We start from the raw sequence: 21,725 nt of genomic DNA, 5'->3' as shown, positions 1-21,725 counted from the left end.
CACACACACATATATATATATATATATATATATATATATATATATATATATATATAATGTACAGTCGAAGTTTACATAAGCTCTAAAAAAAGGAACATAACCTTTTTTTTATTTTAAAAATGTTTTAATTTCCATCTACAGCTCCTTCCACAAGCTTCTCACAATAGTTTGCAGGAATTTTGGCCCATTCCTCCTAACAGAATTGGTGAAACTGAGTCAGATTTGTAGGCTGTCTTGCTCGCACAAGATTTTTTCTACTCTGCCCACACATTTTCAATAGGATTGAGATCAGGGCTTTGTGATGGCCTCTCCAAAACCTTCACTGTTGTCCTTAAAGCACATTTGAACTCATTTGGCAGTATGCTCAGGGTCATGGTCTGCTTGGGAGACCCATTTGTGGCCAAGTTGTAATGTCCTGGCTGATGTGTTGAGATGTTGCTTCAGTATTTCTCCATAATGTTCTTTCTTCATGATGCCATCTATGCTGTGAAGTGGACCTGTCCCTTCTGCAGCAAAACAGCCCCACAACATGATGCTGCCGCCCCCATACTGCACAGTTGGGATGGTGTTCTAGGCTTGTAATGTAACACTGGTCATTATGGCCAAACAGTTCAATCTTAGCTCCATCAGAGCACAGGACATGTCTTCAATATTAGTCTTTATGTTGATTTTCCCATGTTGTCACACAGTGAAGCAGTGTGTTTGAGCTTTTCCTTCAATACTATTCTACAGTTGTGCCTCACATTAACTCAAATAATGTCAATTAGCCAATCAGAAACTTCCAAAACCCTGACATCATCATCTGAGCTTTTTCAGAGGCAGAATAATCTTATTGTGTGTAAACTTGACTATTAAGAAAAAGTTATAACAATTTCTCAACATATCTCATTATTCTGCTATTAAGCAGAACAGAAACACATGTGATCATCCTCACTTACCTAACAGAGAAAAATTTTAGTCACATTAACATCTAAATTCTTTTAAAATGGTTATTTGTCTTTTTACACAGTGGATGTAAACTTCTGGTTTCAACTTGTACCACAGACACACATTGGTCCATAACGCCACCTTGTGGGCACATTAAGCGGTAAAGGAAAAAGTATACCTTTTTGTTAAATCGTACCGAAATACATAAGCCAGCTAGGCATACATAAAATACAAATAATAATAATAATGTATTAATAAAAACATGCAGCTTTTGAGTCATCAACATATTGAAGTGTCAATATTTTATGTGCTTATTTTATTTAGCCTATTTCGTAAGGGCTTCTGTTGTCTGCTAATGATATATTTGGTACGAAGCTAAAACGTTAGCCTGTGGTGTATCCGCTAGCTTAAAGAGACATAAAGGCTTAACCAGGTAAAATGTCCCTGCTGAAAAATCCAGCTTAAACCAGCCTAGGATGGTTTGGTTGGTTTTAGCTGGTCGACTAACCTGGTTTTGGGCCACTTCCAGGCTGGGAGATGACCAGCTAAAACTAGCTTGACCAGCCTAGCCAGGCTGGGAGCCCAGCCAAAACCAGCTATGTCGAGCTTAAACCAGGATGGTCTCAATCCTAGGCTGGTTTAAGCTGGATTTTTCAGCAGGGTTATGGTAATTAGGCAAGCCATTGTATAACATGGGTTTGATTCTAAATGCACAACTAATATTGCTCAAGGGGGCTAATATTATTGACCATAAAATGGCTTTAAAACAATTAAGAACTCCTTTTATTCTAGCCGAAATAAAACAAATTAGACTTTCTCCAGAAGAAAAAATATTATGGGAAAAACTGAAAATTTCCTGAATCTGTTCAACATCATTTCTGATAATGTCATAAGAAACATGCTGAATGTACAAAAACTCCACAGTCCAGCAGAGGTTTAAAATGTTATTTATTATGCTACATATCAGCAAGTATTGGCCTATAGTTGGCATTTGAACATAAATATACAAATAATGAAACACTACATAACCGTAACTAAACAGCAATTAAGTTTAGTTACAAAAAGTGAGTGGCATGAAGACACTTTGACATTTAGAAACGTTTACACACACAGACATTTATTTTCACTTTATTTTTCCTTTCGGCTGCCTGTGGAGGTAACGATGGAAGTATCAGATGTAAATGGAACTGTGATTCATTCACTTAGATTGATTAATATGGAGCCAGATCAGTCTCAGAAATAATTCATTTACAAAATAAAGTTCATACATGCACAGCACAATTCACATTTACAAAATTCAGTGTGTACATTTAAAACACATTTCATAATTACGACACACATTACCTGAATTCACATGTAAAAATGTTTAAATATTTTCGCCAAATGGACAACTGAGTTGTGTATTTTTGAATCGTATTTTGAATTTATGAATTGGATTTGTTTATTTTTTGATCGTGTTTTGAACTGACGAATCGAATTACTGTTTTGAATCGCATTTTGAATTGGATTTTTGTATTTTTGAATCGTGTTTTAAATTTACAAATAAATTTGTGTATTTATAAATCGTGTTTTGAATTTACGAATTGGATTTGTGTATTTTTAATTTGTGTTGTGAATTTACGAATTGGATTTGTGTATTTTTAATTTGTGTTGTGAATTTACGAATTGGATTTGTGTATTTAGGAATCGTAATTTGAATTTACAAATTGGATTTGTGTATTTTTGGATCGTGTTTTGAATTGACGAATCGAATTCGTTTTTGAATCATGTTTTGACTTTATGAATTGGATTTGTGTATTTACCAATCGTGTTTTAAATTTACAAATTGGATTTTTGTATTTTTGAATTGTGTTTCGACATTACGAATTGGATTTTTGTATTTACGAATCGTGTTTTAAATTGACGAATTGGTTTTGTGTATTCATGAATGTTTTTTGAATTTACAAATTGTATTTGTGAATTTACAAATCGTGTTTTGTATTGACAAATTGGATTTGTGTATTTATGAATCGTTCTTTTAATTTACGAACTGGATTTGTGTATTTACGAATCGTGTTTTGTATTGACAAATTGGATTTACGATTCGTGTTTGGTTTTTACAAATTGTTTTTGTTAATTTACAAATCGTGTTTGGTATTGACGAATTGGATTTGTGTATTTATGAATCGTTTTTTAAATTTACGAATTGGATTTGTGTATTTTTGAATTGTGTTTGATATTGCGAATTGGATTTGTGTATTTACGAATTGTAAAATATTCAAATTATTTCTGAGACTAATCTGGCTCCATAGGATTAAAGCCTATAGGAAGTCAACACTAGCAGTTTTGTTGCTGCTTTTCAAAATCCCAGGGGTAAAAGCTTGAGGTGTTGGGCTCAGAGCCAAATAACATCTCCGCAACACTTTGTTGAACAGAATCGGACGAACTCGAAGACACCATTTTACTGAGCTCCGAACAGAAATAGTCAATTTCAACAAGATCAGCCTTTTTCGACACTTTTTCGCCGTCTTCTGCATGTTGGTTTACGTCAGGCATAAATGAGCCAACATCAGTAGAATCAAAATCAAAAATGGTGTTTTTCATTGGGTCAAACATGTCAGCATTGGAAAGACTCATTTCAGAGTTTCTCCACACAGAGTCCATTAATTCAGCAGAATTACTAGCGTTTGCCATCATCGATCCATGTTTGAATTCTCCATCCGATCCGTCTTGTGTGAGTCCTTCACTACTATAAGCATAGCTTTCTTCGTTAGATGGACAAGAACCAAAAGGGAAACAATCATCCGGTTCAGATCCACTGAGATGATCGCTAAGGATATCACAGGACACGTTATTATTAAAGGACATCTGCTTCTCCTCCACATTATTTAAATCTGTGTAAACTAACGGACTGAATAGCTGACACTTGGTTATCATATAACTAGATTCACAGTTTTCCGTTTCCGAGTCAAATATTCCAGTATCGACTGATTCGGGACTGAACGGATCAGCGACGTGTATCTCAGAGTCGCTCTGCTTACCGGTGGCCAAACCTGGATCCTGAAGATCGATGCTACATTTGATCTTGCCAGTAGGTTCTGCACTAAAATAAGTAGGAGTGCCAACTTCATGATAACCAGAATCTAGTCTTGGTGCTTCATGAGAGAAAGAGTTCATTTCGTGTAAATCAGACGCACATTCGACTGGCTCTGCAGGTATTGGACTGAAAGGGTCAAAATATTGCAGTTCATATTGACTCATAGCCGAGTTTTCAGAAGGTTTTTGTGAGCTGAATTCAGTCAAGAGTTGCTCATCCGCACAAACCTGATCAGTGGTTGATGTGTCTGTATTGCTGAACATACAAAGGAGGTCTTGAACTGTAGATTTTGGTGTATCCTCAATCGATGGTTCAGGTGCATTCGGATAATCCTCGTCATCCCATTCGGAATTATGCACACTTTGGCAAGCATCTGAATCATCAAATGTAAATCGTGGAATAGGTATCTCTGACCTTTCACAATCAGACTCTAATACTTCATTACCTATAGGGTCAATATTAGCATCATTATCTGGATCCCTGTCATCAAAATAGTTTTGACCACCATTAGTATTCTGGTTGTGTTCCTCTGTGTCTTCAGACTTTGGACTGCAACAGTCTAATTCATCTACACCACTGAATTCAGGGCTCAAGGTAGTGTCCTTCCAAGGCAACTGATCGTTAGACTCATCTTTTTTTACGTCATTTGGCTCAGGACAAACTGGACCATGACTGTGCAACTCAGGGCTACCAGGATCTAATCTCACAGTGAAAAAGAACATATCTCCATATTTGTAGTCATAAACATCTAATGCATTTGGCTGGGACTCTGAGGCATTACTATTAATATCGTGCAACTGTTCACTCTGAAGACCTGGAGTGGTATTTTCAAGGTCTGGGGAGACACTCTCTGTATTTTTGTTTTCAAGTTCAGTATGGGAACCATCTTTATCATGTTCGGCATGTTGTTCAGAAGTGATAATATGATGTTCAAAAATCTTCTGAATGTCACTAATGCCTGAAACCGGCTCGGGATCGCAGGGACTTAGAGGAAACCCAGTGTAGGAGCCGGCGATGATGCTCTGGAGACCACATAGTGAGTTTGGTCCTTTAATAAAACTGCGTCCGGCTTTAGTTTCAACTCTGTCCACTTCAGCCAACGTAATCGGATCCGCCTCGAAGGAATCAGAGATTGTTGAGCTAGATCCCGATTCATGAACAAACTCCTCGCTGATCTCAGGGCTGACGTCTTCTGGTTGCACGTATTCTTGAGTTTGTTTTCTTGTGGCATTTGTTTCAACCTCAAAATCAGGGCAAGATTTGAGACTCTTACTTTCAGTGGACTGAAAGTCAATGTTTTCCGTGGACTGTTTGAAATCAGCACCTAGTGGCATGTTGATGGGAGCATTAAAGGTACCATAGTCCTTTCCAGCAGATTGAAAGGGGTAGTGTAAAGTGTCTGGAAAACCGTTGTCTTCAGTGGTAAAGCCATCAGGGCAATGCTCTTCATCTGATGTCGCGACCAAGAGAGAATCAGAGGCAAAGGGATCTGTGCCTTTAAACGGATCCCTTGGCAGTTGCTCTGAGAAAGAAACAGCTTTTGGTTAATAACTGTCTCTCAATGGATCAACTCACTTAAAGTAGCAGTGTGTACATCTACATCAGGGGTGTCCGATTTCGCTACCGGAGGGTCGGTGCCCTGCATAGTTCAGTTTCAACCCCAGTCAGAGACACCTGGGCTAGCTAATCAAACTCTTACTAGTCTTTGTAGAAACGTCCTGACAGGTATTATTAAGGCAAGTTGGAGCTAAACTATGCAAGACACCATAGATATATACACTAGATATCGCATAGGGACCCTGAGCATGCGTCAATAGCGCCGCCACATTGGTACAGTGCTCCCAGGACAAATGTCATTCAACCGCACTAGTCAAGACAGTGTTATTACATGAAGATGCTGGACTTTAGCGCTGTCTACAGATGTAGTAGCAAGCAAACAAAGAAAACAAAGCACAAAGGCAGAACATTTCATAGGTAATATTAAGTTTTTTCTGTTTTTGTATGTTCTGAACTTTTGTGCTAATCAGGTAACGTTATTGATGATAACAGTCTCTTACTGCATTCACCATAAGACAAAGCAGCTCCAACTCGCACTAAACACTCGGCTTATGCTAGTTTTGTTGAATAAAATCAGCAAACAATGCAAAAGAAATATGACAACGAGATGCTGCGCTGCCAGAAACTTGTGTTATTGTCGCCTAACGTTAGTGAAAGAGTCGTTCGGGGGATTTATTCACAAGCGAATCGCTCCCTCCGTCAGTATGAGCAGTGAAAGCAGGAGAGGAGCTGTGTTTCAGGACATGATTAGATTAAATTTGACAGGGAGGGTGAATAGTACATTTCTGTACACACAAACACAAGCTTTTTGTCAGGAATGCCCGTGCGGTCACTGATCCATCAATGTAGAAAAGTGATGTAAACTTATAATTTCCGTAATTAGAAAAAAAAATGACATACTAACATCCAGGAAAACTCCCGATCATAGATATATGTGTATATGTGTGTATCTCTGGCTTTGCATGGCCACAGTCCTCCACTGTACCTTGGTCCCGCATTCATTTCAAAGGAGCGCTACCCTGTAGCAAGATGGCGGCGCTATTGACGCATTCCGTCCAATAGACAACAATAAGCCAGGCGACATCTAGTGTATATATCTATGGCAAGACACTAGACCTCCAGGACCGAGTTTGGACACCCCTGATCTACATCATTTACATCAGGGCTGCCCAATTTTAATCCTGGAGATCTAAATCCTGCAGACACACCTGTCTGTAATTACCAAGTGCTCCTTCAGATCCTACCTAATTGTTTAGTTGTGTTTGATCAGATCTCCAGGAACTAGATTGGGCACCACTGGTCTACATGAATTTTCATCTTTATATACTAGGGATGGGATGATCAATTGACGTCTTGTGAATGCAGGGTTTAAAGATTCATTCACTTTCTCGATGTATCGATTACAAGTCCTGCTGATGCATATGCATGGATATGTATTTTGAATCGTGAATCATTTGTCTTTGTCCATGATCGATTTCATATAAAACAAACAAACGACTCTTGATTGTATGACAGTGCATATGTTAAAAGTAATTTACATCTTAAATTACTTGCATTGCCATTGTCAGCTTACTACAGAGGCATGGCCATGACGTCACGTCCACTCGAATTCATGACAGTTTGTTTTTTCCATAAACACAGGGTCTTAGAGGGCAACAAAGAAAGGCATTTGCAAGTGATTAATTCATTTATTTTCATCCGCTTTTCTGAGGCTGGGTCACGGGGGCAGCAGTCTTAGGAAAGAACCCCAGACTTCCCTCTCCCCAGACACTTCCTTCAACTCCTCCAGGGGGAACCTGAGATGTTTCCAAGTCAGCCGAGAGACATAGTCCCTCCAGCGGGTTCTGGGTCATCCCCGAGGCCTCCTCCTGGTACCTGGAACACCTCCCTAGGTAGGCGTCCAGGAGGCATTTGAAACAGATGCCTGAGCCACCTCAGCTGACTTCTCTCGATGTGGAGAAGCAGCGGCTCTAAATTTGCAAGTGTTAGCCAAAATGAACTCAAAGATTTGGGAATACTCGAATTGAATTGAATTTCGTTGTGAATCAAATCATTCAGAATTTACACATCATTCTTGAAATTAATAGGAAACCTATGAATACTGAATCGAATCAATTCGCTGTCTTCCCAAAGATCTGTAGGGCTGTGAATTGTGGATCGATTCTTTGATTTTTTGGAATGCATCACGCTTCTCTCTGTAATCGATTCGGTTACGATCGATAGTTTTTAACAGCAGATGACGCTCTAGGCTAATATTAAACCACCTAAATGCTTAAAAAGCAGAGCACTTGTACTTTGTGTGGTCAGATGTACTTGTAGCCACAGCCATATCACCCTGCAGCCCAAGACCAGTTACTCACTAATGCTAAGCAGGGCCGAGCCTGGTCAGTACCTGAGTGGTAAACTATGTTGCTGTTGGACGTGGTGTTTGCGAGGCCAGCAGGGGGCGCTCATCCTGCGGTCTGTGTGAGTCCTAATGCCCTAGTATAGTGAAGGGGACATTATACTTTCAGATGAGATGTTAAACTGAGGTCTCGACTCTTTGTGGTCATTAAAAAATCCCATAGCACTTCTGGTAAAGAGTAGGGGTGTAACCCCGGTGTCCTGGCCAATATCCCTTTATTGGCCCTTACCCAGTTATGGCCTCACAATCATCAATGTCTCTATCAATATCTTTCTACTCCACCAAGAGCTGGTGAGTGCACTGGTGCCGTTGTCCTGTGGCTGCTGTCATCATCCAAGTGGAGCTGCACACTGGTGGTGGTATGGAAAGACCCCCATCATGATTGTGAAAGGCTTTGGGTGTATGGACATACACAATAAATGCACTATATAAATTACTTACTTTTACTTGCTTGGCTTTTATACTACGGGATTAACGTAAATGGCTCACTATGATCACTCTTGTATTTGCTATCCTAACTGTATTAACGATTATTTTAGGTTGAAGTGGTATCTGTAAGGATGGTTATTTTTTTTTTAGTACCATCTGTTGGTAAATACCCAGCTCAGAATTCATTCAGAGAGAATCGCAATGCATTTGTAAAATTGCAGAAACGATAATCGATTCACAATGGGGGAAACAGTGAAAAATAGCTTTTAAAATTCCCTTACTAATTCCCTAATTTGGAAAAAGCTCAGCTAAAGGTGTCAAACACGCATTCACATCATCACCATTGGCAAAACAAGGGTCAAAATCGTCATATACCAACCTGTCACGTCAACCTTTGGAAAATGGTCATCTCCAAATACATCACCTGAAGAAATAAAAAGCTGTGAGTCACGTGTAACAGGGCAATCCAAACAAACATGACTTACAATCACTCACCATCAGTGAAGGGGTTTGGATGGAAGAAATCAAACTGTTTGTTTGTTGCTTGACTGGGTTGGATAATCTCGAAGTCTTCCTTCTCCATATCAGAAGAGTCCGACTGATGGTAAAAAGAGAAACCCTAAATGCCATGTTCATCTGTTGTTTTTTTGATTTAATACTTTGATTTCTGAGAATAGCACTTGTGATTTATGCAAACTGTGATCACAAAGTGACCAAGCTTTGATATATTGGCTTTACTTGCTGCTGCTCAAGTGCTTAGAAAATCGGTTGGTTAAATGGCATTATTACACGGCTGCCTGTTAATTGGTCAGTCGCGACATTTCAAGGTACAGTACATTATTCCCAGATAACAACCGCTAAATATCACAGGATCATCCGGGAACTGAAAATAAACTTGACTACCAATGAATATGTTCACATCTATATACTTAAATTCACATTTATATGAATTTTCATCTGTCACGCCACAGTTTTGGACTGTTTGGCGCCATCTAGTGTCTGAATAATGTGCAGGTTAGTGTATACTCCATCAGCTGTTTATGTCAGCTTTGTGTTTTTGACTGACTGGCGCCATCTAGTGTCTGAATAATGCGCAGGTTAGTCTATACTCCATCAGCTGTTTCTGTCAGCTTTGTGTTTTTGACTGTTTGGTGCCATCTAGTGTCTGAATAATGCGCAGGTTAGTCTATACTCCATCAGCTGTTTCTGTCAGCTTTGTGTTTTTGACTGTTTGGTGCCATCTAGTGTCTGAATAATGCGCAGGTTAGTGTATACTCCATCAGCTGTTTCTGTCAGCTTTGTGTTTTTGACTGTTTGGCGCCATCTAGTGTCTGAATAATGCGCAGGTTAGTGTATACTCCATCAGCTGTTTCTGTCAGCTTTGTGTTTTTGACTGTTTGGCTCCATCTAGTGTCTGAATAATGTGCAGGTAAGTGTATACTCCATCAGCTGTTTTTATTTCTGTCAGCTTTGCAATCCTGCCAGGTTTTATTCTGTGATAACAACCTCCTGGATGTACTTTATCCCTAATTTAAACATTTCTATACACGCATAATGCAAAATGTCATCAGACACGTAATCATTTACACTGTAACGCAGCACACTGTGTGTGTGTCCCACCTGTGGAGTTGTTGATCTGAACATAACATCCTCCTCTTTAACTTCTGTCAATGTGATCTCAGTGAAAGACGAGGACCCACTGCTCTTCTGTGATCAAAAACAGATCATGAGTTAGCAAATTGAACAATAATTGCTTGCATAAAGAACAGTGCTATATTCTTGTGCATACTTGGCCCAAAATTGTGGTCAACTGCTCAGGTATCCTCAGTTAATACACTCACCGGCCACTTTATTAGGTACACCTGTCCAACTGTTATCATTATATATTAATAGACACAGTTGTTGGCTAAAACTCTGTGCATGCAGCTTTCATAAGGGCCTAAAATATAAGATATTAATATGAATGCTAATTGGCATACCAAGTTCTCCAGCGAACGCTGCATTTTATCAAGTTCCTCCACAGTGCTTTCCTGTCCAATATGATCCATTTCCTCTCCTTCCTGTTCAGACAGGATGTTCTCGCTGTAGACTTGATCACACTCGCTTTCTACAACATCCATTTCTCCATCCAAATCCTCACAATGATCATCTGTAATCTCAGATGCTGCGCATTCTCCTGTTATGAGGCCAGCCACCAGCTCACTCAGCTTCTTTTTCACCTGGTGGACAAATAAATATAATAGTGATCATTTTAAAACTGCAGTTTAAGAGATTTTCTTTAAGTTGAATCAAATGAACTTTCTGAACTCAATCAAACTGACTGAAAATATTGAGTTAGACTTTGCATAACTTACAAAATGTACAACCCCAAATCTGAAAAGATTGAGACGATATGGAAAACGCAAATGAAAAAAGCAAGTAGTGATTTCCAAACTTTGCAACAGTATCTGGATGCAGCCTTTATGATGCAAGCTGAGACTGCATCACACAGCGATGCAATGTCAGCCACAGCGCACTCAAATGGAGCGAGTGACGTTACCGTGACGGGTTGGGTTAGGGGTGGGGTTATGTGAGCCCATTAAAAAGCATTGGATGCAGCCCAGATTGCACTGCACCAGGTCTGCAGCCAGACCCCTCTCAAGCTTTGACTTGTGTTTCATTGCTGACGATATGAACAAAATACTTGATGTTTTGTCTGGTCAACTTCATTTCATTTATAAATAAACATCCTTTCCTTTTCCAATCCAAATTTAGTTGTGTCAGGAGCAGTTCAGGGGCCTCATGTATCAACGCTGCGTACGCACAAAAGCTTTGCGTACGCCAGGTTTCACGCTCAGAATGGCTCACGTTTGGATTTACTAACGATGAACTGAACGTGGGAATGTGCGCAGCTCCACGGCAGCTTTATGGCTGGCGTACGCACATTTTTTTGTGCGCGTCTGTTTTATTTCCATTGGCGACTCCTAGAGGCAGTTGTGTTAAATTCCTCTCTACAAAGTGTCTGAGCCTTGCAATGGCAGCTGTATGAGACGGGTTCATCTAGTAGGTATGTAAGATTTCCATACCATACAGTTGACCAGCTAAACATTAAAACACAATTTGCAGCGGTCGCCTGTTTTCCCGATGTAATCTGAGCGATCTACTGCACGCACATCGCTATAAAGACACTATCTGAAGATGAATTTGCATGCGTGAATCAGAAACATTTCCATTCAATAAATGTGCAAATAAAATATGATGCACAGACTTATTAATGATTCCTACTTGTCTTTCTCGTGATAAATAGTGGGCAAAATCTGATATGTAGCGGGGGAAAAAAGAAGAAAGAGTTCATCAGACGCTGGATTCGAGCCGAGTTTATGCTTGAGAGTGTCAGTACATGATCACATGCTTCTTATGAGGTGCGCCACTGAGACTGCTAAGGGTACTGCAACATTTTACAGATATAAATCACACTATTTCTTTTTTTAAATGCACTCAGTGCGATGTTCAAACCCAACTGTGTTAACCGCATCAGCTAAACTCTCCCACTCTATTTTTTTCTTTTGTTGTTAATTCCGGAGAACAAACGTGCAAATAACAGCGCTTTTCTCCGGTCTACCTCTGAAAGCAGCACCTCAATTCACATTCTGTTCAAAGTTTCTCTTCTTGCTTGATTTTGCCGTTGCTTTTTCGTTGGGTTTTGCCAAAGTAGAGTCATTAGCATATTCATACGGGGGAGGAGGCAGGGAGGGGTTTTGTGCTCGTGCATGTTGCGCTCAGTTTCACGTTCATTCAGATGTACAAAAGAATATGTGTGAGATTCGGCGTACGCATCGTTTCATACATCTGAAATTTTTTCTGCGTACGCACATTTACAGCTTTGTGCGTACGCAATGTTTTAGTAAGATTTGCACACAAGTCTTCGTACATGAGGCCCCAGGGCTGTAATCAGGTAAACTGGTGTAATAATGATGTGATGTGAATCAGGTGAAGTCAACAGGCGATTGTAATTATGATCTGGTACAAAAGCAGCCTCCAAGAAAGGTCTAGTCCTTTAAGTGCAAAGATGCGTCGATGATCGCCAGTTTGCCAACAAACACATGAGAAAATGATTGAAATGTTTAAACACAATGATCCTCAGAGAAAGAGAGGAAGACATTTGGATGTTTCACCTTCAGCAGTGCAGAACATCATTAAAAGATTCAAGAAATCTGGAGGAATTCCTGTGTGTAAATGACAAGAGCTCAAGCCTAAGCTGAACAACCGTGATCTCCGATCCCTCAGGGGGCGCTGCATCAAGAATCCTCAATCATCTATAAGCCAGATCACCACATGGGATCAGGACTACTGCGGCAAACCTTTGCCAAGTACCACAATATGTAGTTACATCCACAAATGCCAGTTAAAACTGTACTGTGCCAAAAGGGAGCCCTATGTTAACAGTGTCCAGAAGCGCTGTAGACTTCTCTGGGCTTGGAGGCATCTGGGATGGACCATCACACAGTGGAAACATGTACTGTGGTCAGATGAATCAGTATTTCAGGTATTTTTTGTGTGGAGAAATGAATGCTGCGGGCTCCGAACCAAACAACAAGTCCAAAAGCCAAGGTCTGTCATGATATGGGGTTGTGTTATTGCCATTGGGAAAAGTAACTTGCATTTATGTGATGCTCCATTAATGCTGAAAAGTACAGCGGTTTTCTTGCCTTCTTTTCCAGGGACGCACATTACAAAGTCCTGGCTGCGGAGGAATAGGATACAGCTGCTGGACTGGCCTGCCTGCAGTCCCGACCTGTCCCCAATAGAGAATCTGTGGCGCATTTTGAAGTGCAAAATGTGACAACAAAGTCCTCACACTGGTGTCCACCTTAAGACTTGACAAAATGACACCTGAAACACTACATCACTTGGTGTCTTCAGTCCCAGAACGTCTTGTGAACAGGAATGGCAGCATTACGAAGTGCTAAATGCTTTACTGATACAGCTTCATTTTAAATGTGTTGCAAATACCAAAATAAGAATACATGTTTATTTTGATAAATAAAACAAAACAACACAAATCAGGAGGAACACATTAAATAATGTTTGCTGTGTCGTCTGCAATTATACACAAGTCAAAGTGAATTTAGAAATCACTACTTTTCCGTTTTCCAAACTGTCCTACTTTTTCTGATATGGGGTTGTAATTAAATTGAGTAATTCCGTTTCTGTCTGATAAAGTAATGTAAACACTATTTTAACTTAGCCCTCACTGATTTCAAGACTAAAACGTCTCCCTGCTGTGATGGAGGCAGTTAAGGGGTTAAAATCATCAGAATGATAACGTGTGTAAAATAAAGCAACAGAAGATGCTGACCTGTACGATCTCCTGAAAGACGTCCTGCAGTGGAGCGATGCGCACGTGCAGGCTTTCTGCGTGTGTTTTGGCGTAAGCTACATCCCTTTGGAGCTGCAGGAGATCTTCAGCGGCTGCACACAGATCAGTGTCGTACTGCTGCAGAGTCTGCTCCAGCTCCTGCTGCTGCTCCTGTAGAGACCGCAGCTGCACACACACACACACACACACACACACACACACACACACACACACACACACACACACACACACACACACACACACACACACACACACACACACACACACACACACACACAGTCAAATGCACAGACAGATGGCATCGCCTGATATATTACTGTAAATACCACATGCGCATGGGTGACACATAGTATTTGCATGATGCTGATTGTCAATTACGTCATTTATATTTCCAATTTTTTTTTTTTTCATTTTTACTTTAATTTTTTGTCCTCAATTTAATAAACTGCTCTTGTTTCTGTCCTAAAATGATCTCTCCTCATAAGTAGTGGTGTAATGGGTCACAAATCTCATGGTTTGGATCACATTATGGCTGTTTAGTCACAGATCAGACTATTTTTTGGATCAGCCGGAAAGGGGAGGAGACAAATGTAATTTGCTTTACATTTATTACAGAAACAGCACTGCAACACACTTTTGGTTGTTACAAACTAAATGAAGAAATAATCAGTTGAATTAAAATAAACTGTTAAGTATTTAGCACTGTGAAAAATTACTTTAAAGGGCACCTAGGTTACCCCTTTTTTCAGATGTAATATGTCTTTTGCGTCTCTAGAATGTGTATATAAAGTTTCAGATCAAAATACCCATCAGATTTTTCATTATACCTTTTACAAGATGCTGTTTTATACTGATTTCCAGCAGGGGGTGGGTTTTGTCGTACTGCGCCTTTAAGACGAGTCTTTCCCGCCTACTGTTTCTACATGCTTCCTCCCTCAGCTGCGTCAGACAACAGACAGACTTAGGGTGCTTTCACACCTGTGAATCGATTCAGTTGTTCCGAAACAGAGATTACAATTGTTACATTGTTGCTCTTTGCTCTTGGAGCGGTTCGCTTTCACACTGCAAAGTTTCTAATCGGACCAAAAGAGCTAAAACAAGTCATGTGTGAGTAAACTCTCCTCACATTGGTCAGAGTGTCAGGGTTTATTTTGCAGCGTCCCGCTCAGCTGTCAGGAGAGGTGGGACGTGTCTGAGGAGAGACACGGTGGGGAGGGGTGAGAAGGGTGCGCGACGATGCCTATTTGAGGACCTGGAGGGAGACGCGAGATTACCGGGAGATCATCAATCGTTTGCGGGCATCCGGAGACTCGCGAAACTTCCCGCCATACTCATAATTCTCTCTTCATATAGCCATAAGCCTATTACATAGCCATAAAACACAGTGATACAACAGCGCTCGGATCGGATCGCTTTCTCACTGCAATCGAACCGCTCCAGGGTTCGTTTCAATCGAGCCGAGACCACCTCATTCAAGCGATCTCGGAGCGATTACTTTGGCGCGGAACAGAGCGCGATTGCCCTGTTCACATATGCCAATCGAACCGCGCTAACTGGGCAAACGAGACACGTTCCGAAACAAAAGTGTAGGTGTGAAAGCACCCTTAAAGGAAGGAGGTCTCACGTAACGTTTGTGAGATACTACAGTAAGAACTAACCTTTACTAATCAGTAGTATTGTGAAGTTGCATTGATGAGTCACACACAATATCGTTTCAAAGTTAACGCGCGCACACACACACACACACACACACACACACACACACACCGCAGATGACACACACACACACACACACACAGGCAGGCAGGCAGGCAGGCAGACAGACAGAGCGCGCTTAGCTTAGTTAAGGCTAACCTCAAGTACTGTGTGGATATCTGTTATGCTAATGTACAAAATAAACCTGATTTAACTTCCACAAACCGGGATTGAAGCGTCTTCTTTTATAATTGTTCTGACACGCGGCTGTGCTGATGAAGTAAAGCTGAAGTAAAACGCTGTAATTAATTACACACATACTCTGTTTTAAAACACTTTAAACATGTGAAACTCACTCTTAATCACATTTGATGATGATTGCTGATCCTAGCGAACAGAACAGAGCTTTTATTCCCGGTTGCTTTGCGTATGTCTGTCTGGTCTTGTTGACATATACACGCGACTACCAGAACATGTTAATGCACACAGCTGTCAATCAATTCGGTGGGCGGGGGGAATCGCACACCTACGTAATGGTGCGATCAATTTGAAAACAGCTCCAATTTTTTTTGTTGTTAAATTGTAAAAAAAGGACTGGGTGTGTTCATATCACCCCAGTATGACGGTCTATACACTATACCAACACACAGATCTGTCCAAACAGCTTGAAAAGTAGATTTTTTACCATAGGTGCCCTTTAAGTACTTAAATTATCTTTGATTAGAGTTTTACAGATTCCACTGTGGTAACCTCTCAGCAGAGCTGGACTGTACACAGTGTTCGTACACCAGCAGCTCTTTCATCCAAGCTCTTGGCATTTTCAGTATTGCAGGACTGCAGTGCATCTGCTTTTCCTGCCAGCATGGCTCTGATGATGATTCAGAAAACTTCCAAACACTGATTTGCTGTTCATTTGACTTGCTTTCCTAGAAAACTGAGGAGCACACAAGGACTGCACGCGAACATCTCTGCAACGTCCCTTAAAACAACACAACTCCAGAATCTTAAAGGGACAGTCCACCCCAAAAATCAGAAAATCCCATCATTATTTCCTCGCCCTCCGTTTGTTCTAAAAGTTTCTTTCCTCCTTTGCGCACAAGGGAAGATGTTTTGTAGAATGCTTGAAACCTGTAACCATTGACTTGTACTTGTTTTTCCTACTATACAAGTCAATGGTGGCGACGCGGTGGCGCAGTAGGTAGTGCTGTCGCATCACAGCAAGATGGTCGCTGGTTCGAGCCTCAGCTGGGTCAGTTGGCATTTCTGTGTGGAGTTTGCATGTTCTCCCCGTGTTGGCGTGGGTTTCCTCCAAGTGCTCCGGTTTCCCTCACAGCCCAAAGACATGAGCTATAGGTGAACTGGGTAGGCTAAATTGACCATAGTGTATGAGTGTGTATGGATGTTTCCCAGAGGTGGGTTGCAGCTGGAAGGGCATCCGCTGAGTAAAACATATGCTGGATAAGTTGGCGGTTCAGTCTGCTGTGGCGACCCTAGATTAATAAAGGGACTAAGCCGAAAAGAAAATGAATGAGTGAATACGTCAATGGTTGTTTTCACCATTCTTCAAAATATCTTCTTTTGTGTTCAAGAGAAGAACGAAACTAATAAAGGTTGAAAACTACACCAGGGTGATTACATACTTTTTTTTAGGTGAACTGCCCCTTTAAGGCTGGTGAGCGTCTGTCACGCTATATTGATTGGTCTGTTGCACAGATTGAGTGGGCGTCGGCCAAAGGTGAAAGAGCGATCTTATTGGCTGTTTAACTACGAATCAGAGTGCAAGAACAAAAATTAAAGTGAATTAAATTTCTTAAACAATAAGGATTATCCAACACAAGCTGATGCAGCTTTGATTTAGTGGCTAGTTTGCTGTGCGCTGGTGGGATTTACCTCAGTCCAGACAGACTCACATCATATGCACATATCCACATGCAAAACATTCATTCATTCAATTCCTTCGGCTTATTTATCAAGGGTCACCACAGTGGAATGAACCGCCAACTATTCCAGCATATGTTTTACACAGTGGATGCTCTTCCAGCTGCAATCCAGTACTGGGAAACACCCATGCACACTCATTCACACACACACTCATACACTACGTCCAGTTTAGTTCATCAATTCCCCTATAGCGCATGTGTTTGGACTGTGTGGAGCACCCGGAGGAAACCCACGCCAACACGGGGAGAACATGCAAACTCCACACAGAAACATATAAGACCTAATTGGATTCGAGCAGATGTCTTGTTTCAGTGCAGATTATAACAAAAACTGCGCATTTAAAAGCACTGGACCTTTAGCCTCACAGACATTTACTCACCACTTCCCTCTCCTGCTTCTGGAGGTCATGGATGATCTCCAGCTCCTCCCTCAGGAGAGTTTTCCTCTCCTCCAGCTTCTCAACAGTCTCCTGCGTGCTTCGACACAAAGCCTTGGTAGTTTGAAGTGTCTCCTCCTCGATGTGCACCTCATCCTTCAGACCCTGGGGACAGATTCAGAAAGATATAGATATGCACTAGCCGGCCACTTTATTAGGTACACCTGTCAGGAGGGCTAATAGTTCTGACTTTAACTGTACATCTCTCTCTCTCTCTCTCTCTCTCTCTCTCTATATATATATATATATATATATATATATATATATATATATATATAAACACTAGTATTCTGTAGTATGAGTATCCTGTTGTTGCAAGCTGTAAATACTGTAGTATACTTTAATTTTAACTACAGTAAACTGGCCACAGGCCGAGTGTCTTAGTGTCTCACCAGTGCAGATATACAGCCATTTCGCACTGCTACTCATGTGATATTGCATTTATACAACAGTTTGACGGCATAATCGTGTATATAAAAGAGAAAATCAAACACAGACAGTCTAAAAACCCTTTTGCACGAGGAACTACTTTCTTCCGCCATTCATTCACATCTGCAGCTGACACAGCTGGTTACTTTTTCACCAACGTCACTTTAGAGCTAGTGTTTGAATGATTCTCTAGCGTAATGTCTAAAGTGATGACAAAACAGCTGATTTTGCTCACATTTTAAGATTATAAGGCTGAACGGCATGAACTGCCATCAGTCTACAGAGATTTCCCAGTATTTCTCTGTTGCAATCACAATATTACTTTAGTATAAATGCAGCACTACAGCGTACAAAAGAGAGGGAGATCAACTTAGAAAGTCACTTACCTGTTTAATGATTTGCTCAGCTCTAAGGGCTTATTATGTGTCTCTGTCGCCATCTTGTGGATAAACATCGTCAACCGTCTATGCTCAGAGACAGGCTAATGGCCGCCAACGCGCTGTCTCTCAGAAATTATAAATATTTCAAATAGACACTATCCTTATAAATTAATAGCATGGTTGCTATCTAAACAACTACATTCTCTAATAAAAAGCCGCAAAAGTGCATTATGTTGTCCAACAGCTGCAGTATTTGTCAGACTGTAGAGTGTCCTCTGCTTGTCGCTGTATGTGGGCGGAGTAATACACAAGGGTGAAGAGGCTGTAGGAGTGCTGGTATTTGCAGAATATCTCATGGCTGTCAGCCAATTAGATTCAAGAACCTGACAGTACTTTTGTGTGTGTGTGTATATTAGCTAAAATGGCTTTAAATAAAATTAAAAACTGCTTTTATTCTAGCCGAAATAAAACAAATAAGACTTTCCCCAGAAGAAAAAATATAGGAAATACTGTGATAAATTTCTGAATCTGTTCATATATATATATATATATGTGCATATATATGTGCATATATATATATATATATATATATATATATATATATATATATATATATATATATATATATGTGTGCATATATATATATATATATATATATATATATATATATATATATATATATATATATATATATGCATATATATATATATATATGCACAAATATATATATATATATATATATATATATATATATATATATATATATGTTTGTATATATATATATATATATATATATATATATATATATATATATATATATATATATATGCACGAATTTGTGGATTTTTATATGCATTTATTTTTGTGCTTATTATTTTATTTATGCAGGAGTTTCTGCATTTATTTATGTATTTGCATATTTTTTAATTTATTGTTTTTGCAGGTTTCATCCTCCATATATTCTTGCATAAGTTTGGCAAAAAAAAAAAAGAAAAAGTAGCAATATAAATAAATAAATAAATAATCAAGTGTTTTCCCTCATGCAGTCTCTGAGTACAGTATATGAACACGTATAAAACACCACAGTACAGTAGCCTACCTTGATTTCAATATCCTCAGAAGTGCCATTATCCTGAGCCTGAAGCTCCGCGTCCCTGAAACAATATATAAGTGCACTCAAATGACAACATTGAAGTGCACACACTAGAACACTGCATTGAAACATGATCACATATCAAATCGAACGAAGATGCGAGCCGAAATGCCAAGATAAATGTGTACAGTCAAATTATGCAATCCATGCGTGTCATATGATGTCAGGATGATGAATCACACCTCTACACTACACACACACACGCACACCATTATTTACACCGTGAAAGATGATGATGATGATGATTTCTGGCGAATGCATCAATTAAACAGCATTAAAGCGCACGCACACACTCGGATGCATCCCATAATGATATTGTGTTCTGCATGCATTGGTGTACCTGGCAGCGGCTGCAGAGCGGGCTCGTGCCGGCCGCAGGCAGTCTAAAATAAAGCGCATCATATTCATCCGTGACGCGTCATCTGCGGCACATCAATGAGACGCGGTTTGAAGGGTTGCACTAAAAAAGTGCACGCGGAGAAATGAGAACAGATGCGCGTGAATGAATGGACGAGGATGTCTCCTTGGATCTGATGCCTTCTCCTTCAGCTGCGGCGGAGGGGGTCACGTGATCACGGGCTCCTGGCTCGTGACACCGGACAATGCGCGCGGGGGAAATCACGTTTAATCGTAAAGCAGGAACATATAGTGCAGTCATCACCAAAGTACAAGATGAAAAATACAAAACATTTGTCAATAAGAGGGTTGATATAAGAGCTGTGCACTGGCAATGCAATCAGACTCGTGCAGGATGCACTGTATGGCAGAATAAGCAAGCGCACATTCATCATTAGTGTCAGTTTAATGCATCAGCTGAATGAGACACAGCCCGGCTAATTTAATGAACTGAAATGGACACCTTTTGAGGGGACTTACTTTAGAACAGTTCCTTTGCTGACCACTGGACGGCGCTCTCGGACTGCGGAGCTTATTAAAGGGACAGCTCACCTCAGGATGAAAATTCTCATTCACTAATTCGTTAGTCTCTTTATTAATCCGGGGTCTCCACAGCGGAATGAACCGCCAACTTATCCAGCATATGTTTTACGCAGTGGATGCCCTTTCAGCTGCAATCCAGCACTGGGAAACAATGAAAATTCTCTCATTGTTTACTATTTCAAACCTGTAGGAGTTTCTTCTGTTAAACACAAAAGAAGATATTTTGAAGAATGCTGGAAACCTGTAACAGCTAACTTACACTCTTTTTCTACTATGAAAGTCAATAGTTATAGCACTCTTCAAAATATCTTCTTATTTATCTTTAAAAAATGTACTTGTTAATAATAATAATAATACATTTTATTTATAACGCGCTTTTCTCAGTCCCAAAGCGCTAACAGGCAAACAAAGCAATAAAAACAGTCTGAAAATAAAATAGAATGAAAAGACCACAATAAAATATAAATGATTCAATACAATTTGATGATAAAATGACAAAAATAATCAATCTAAGTCAAAAGCAACAGTAAAAAGGTGAGTCTTAAGAAGCTTCTTAAAACAATCCAAAGAAACAGCACTCCTGATGCTGGTGGGTAGGCCATTCCATAGCTTAGGCGCACTGTACAAGAAAGCACGACCACCCATAGTCTTCAGTTTACAGTGTGGCTGATACAGCAAAATTGCAACTGAGGAACGAAGACTACGGACTACTTGTTATCTTCTTATAACAAAAAGAAATACTTGTAAAGATTCAAAAACCCTTAAAGGTGGTTTAGTAAACACTGTTTAAATGCAATCGTTTTGGTAAACTATCCCTTTATCCTTTACACGTTGAGGTTTATTTTACTTGTACTATAAATGAAAGGGACCTACACTGTAAAAAAAACAATCTTGTTGCCTTAATTTTTTGTAATTTTAGAAACAACTAATGGGGCGAGGCAGTGGCGCAGTAGGTAGTGCTGTCGCCTCACAGCAAGAAGGTCGCTGGTTCGAGCCTCAG

General features: G+C 40.1%; 2 protein-coding genes across 2 annotated transcripts in view; one reads left to right on the top strand and one right to left on the bottom strand.

The window, feature by feature from the left end:
• gpaa1 (glycosylphosphatidylinositol anchor attachment 1) overlaps positions 1-11,642 on the top strand; it is a 52,424-nt gene extending 40,782 nt beyond the window's left edge. Inside the window, exon 14 of the transcript XR_015478091.1 lies at positions 11,168-11,642. The gene's annotated coding sequence lies outside the window, so the exon portion shown is untranslated. The remainder of the gene's footprint in view (positions 1-11,167) is intronic.
• Positions 1,859-20,352, bottom strand: si:ch73-140j24.4. Its single transcript, XM_087240315.1, has 9 exons — positions 20,127-20,352; positions 19,733-19,787; positions 17,768-17,929; positions 13,732-13,917; positions 10,373-10,612; positions 10,014-10,100; positions 8,889-8,991; positions 8,773-8,817; positions 1,859-5,525 (listed from the first exon to the last, which is right to left on the bottom strand). Exons 1-9 carry the CDS (start codon positions 20,192-20,194, stop codon positions 3,244-3,246), a joined length of 3,228 nt encoding a protein of 1,075 aa, XP_087096441.1. The 5' UTR covers positions 20,195-20,352; the 3' UTR covers positions 1,859-3,243.
• Positions 20,353-21,725: the final 1,373 nt, after the last annotated feature.

Source organism: Danio rerio, chromosome 2, assembly GCF_052040795.2.
Source record: "Danio rerio strain M-AB ecotype USA chromosome 2, GRCz13ab, whole genome shotgun sequence".
NCBI lineage: Eukaryota > Metazoa > Chordata > Actinopteri > Cypriniformes > Danionidae > Danio > Danio rerio.
The sequence above is the reverse complement of the archived record's forward strand: the minus strand, read 5'-3'. Positions and strand labels throughout refer to the sequence as shown.

Bases quoted from the DNA above. Each gene is read 5' to 3' on its own strand.
- si:ch73-140j24.4 (XM_087240315.1), bottom strand. From the start codon at position 20,194: ATGAATATGATGCGCTTTATTTTAGACTGCCTGCGGCCGGCACGAGCC. The intron at 13,918-17,767 runs GTGAGTAAATGT...GTGTGTGTGCAG, and splicing joins AGAAGCAGGAGAGGGAAGTG to CTGCGGTCTCTACAGGAGCA. The intron at 10,613-13,731 runs GTCAGCATCTTC...TTTGTCCACCAG, and splicing joins TCTTTCAGGAGATCGTACAG to GTGAAAAAGAAGCTGAGTGA.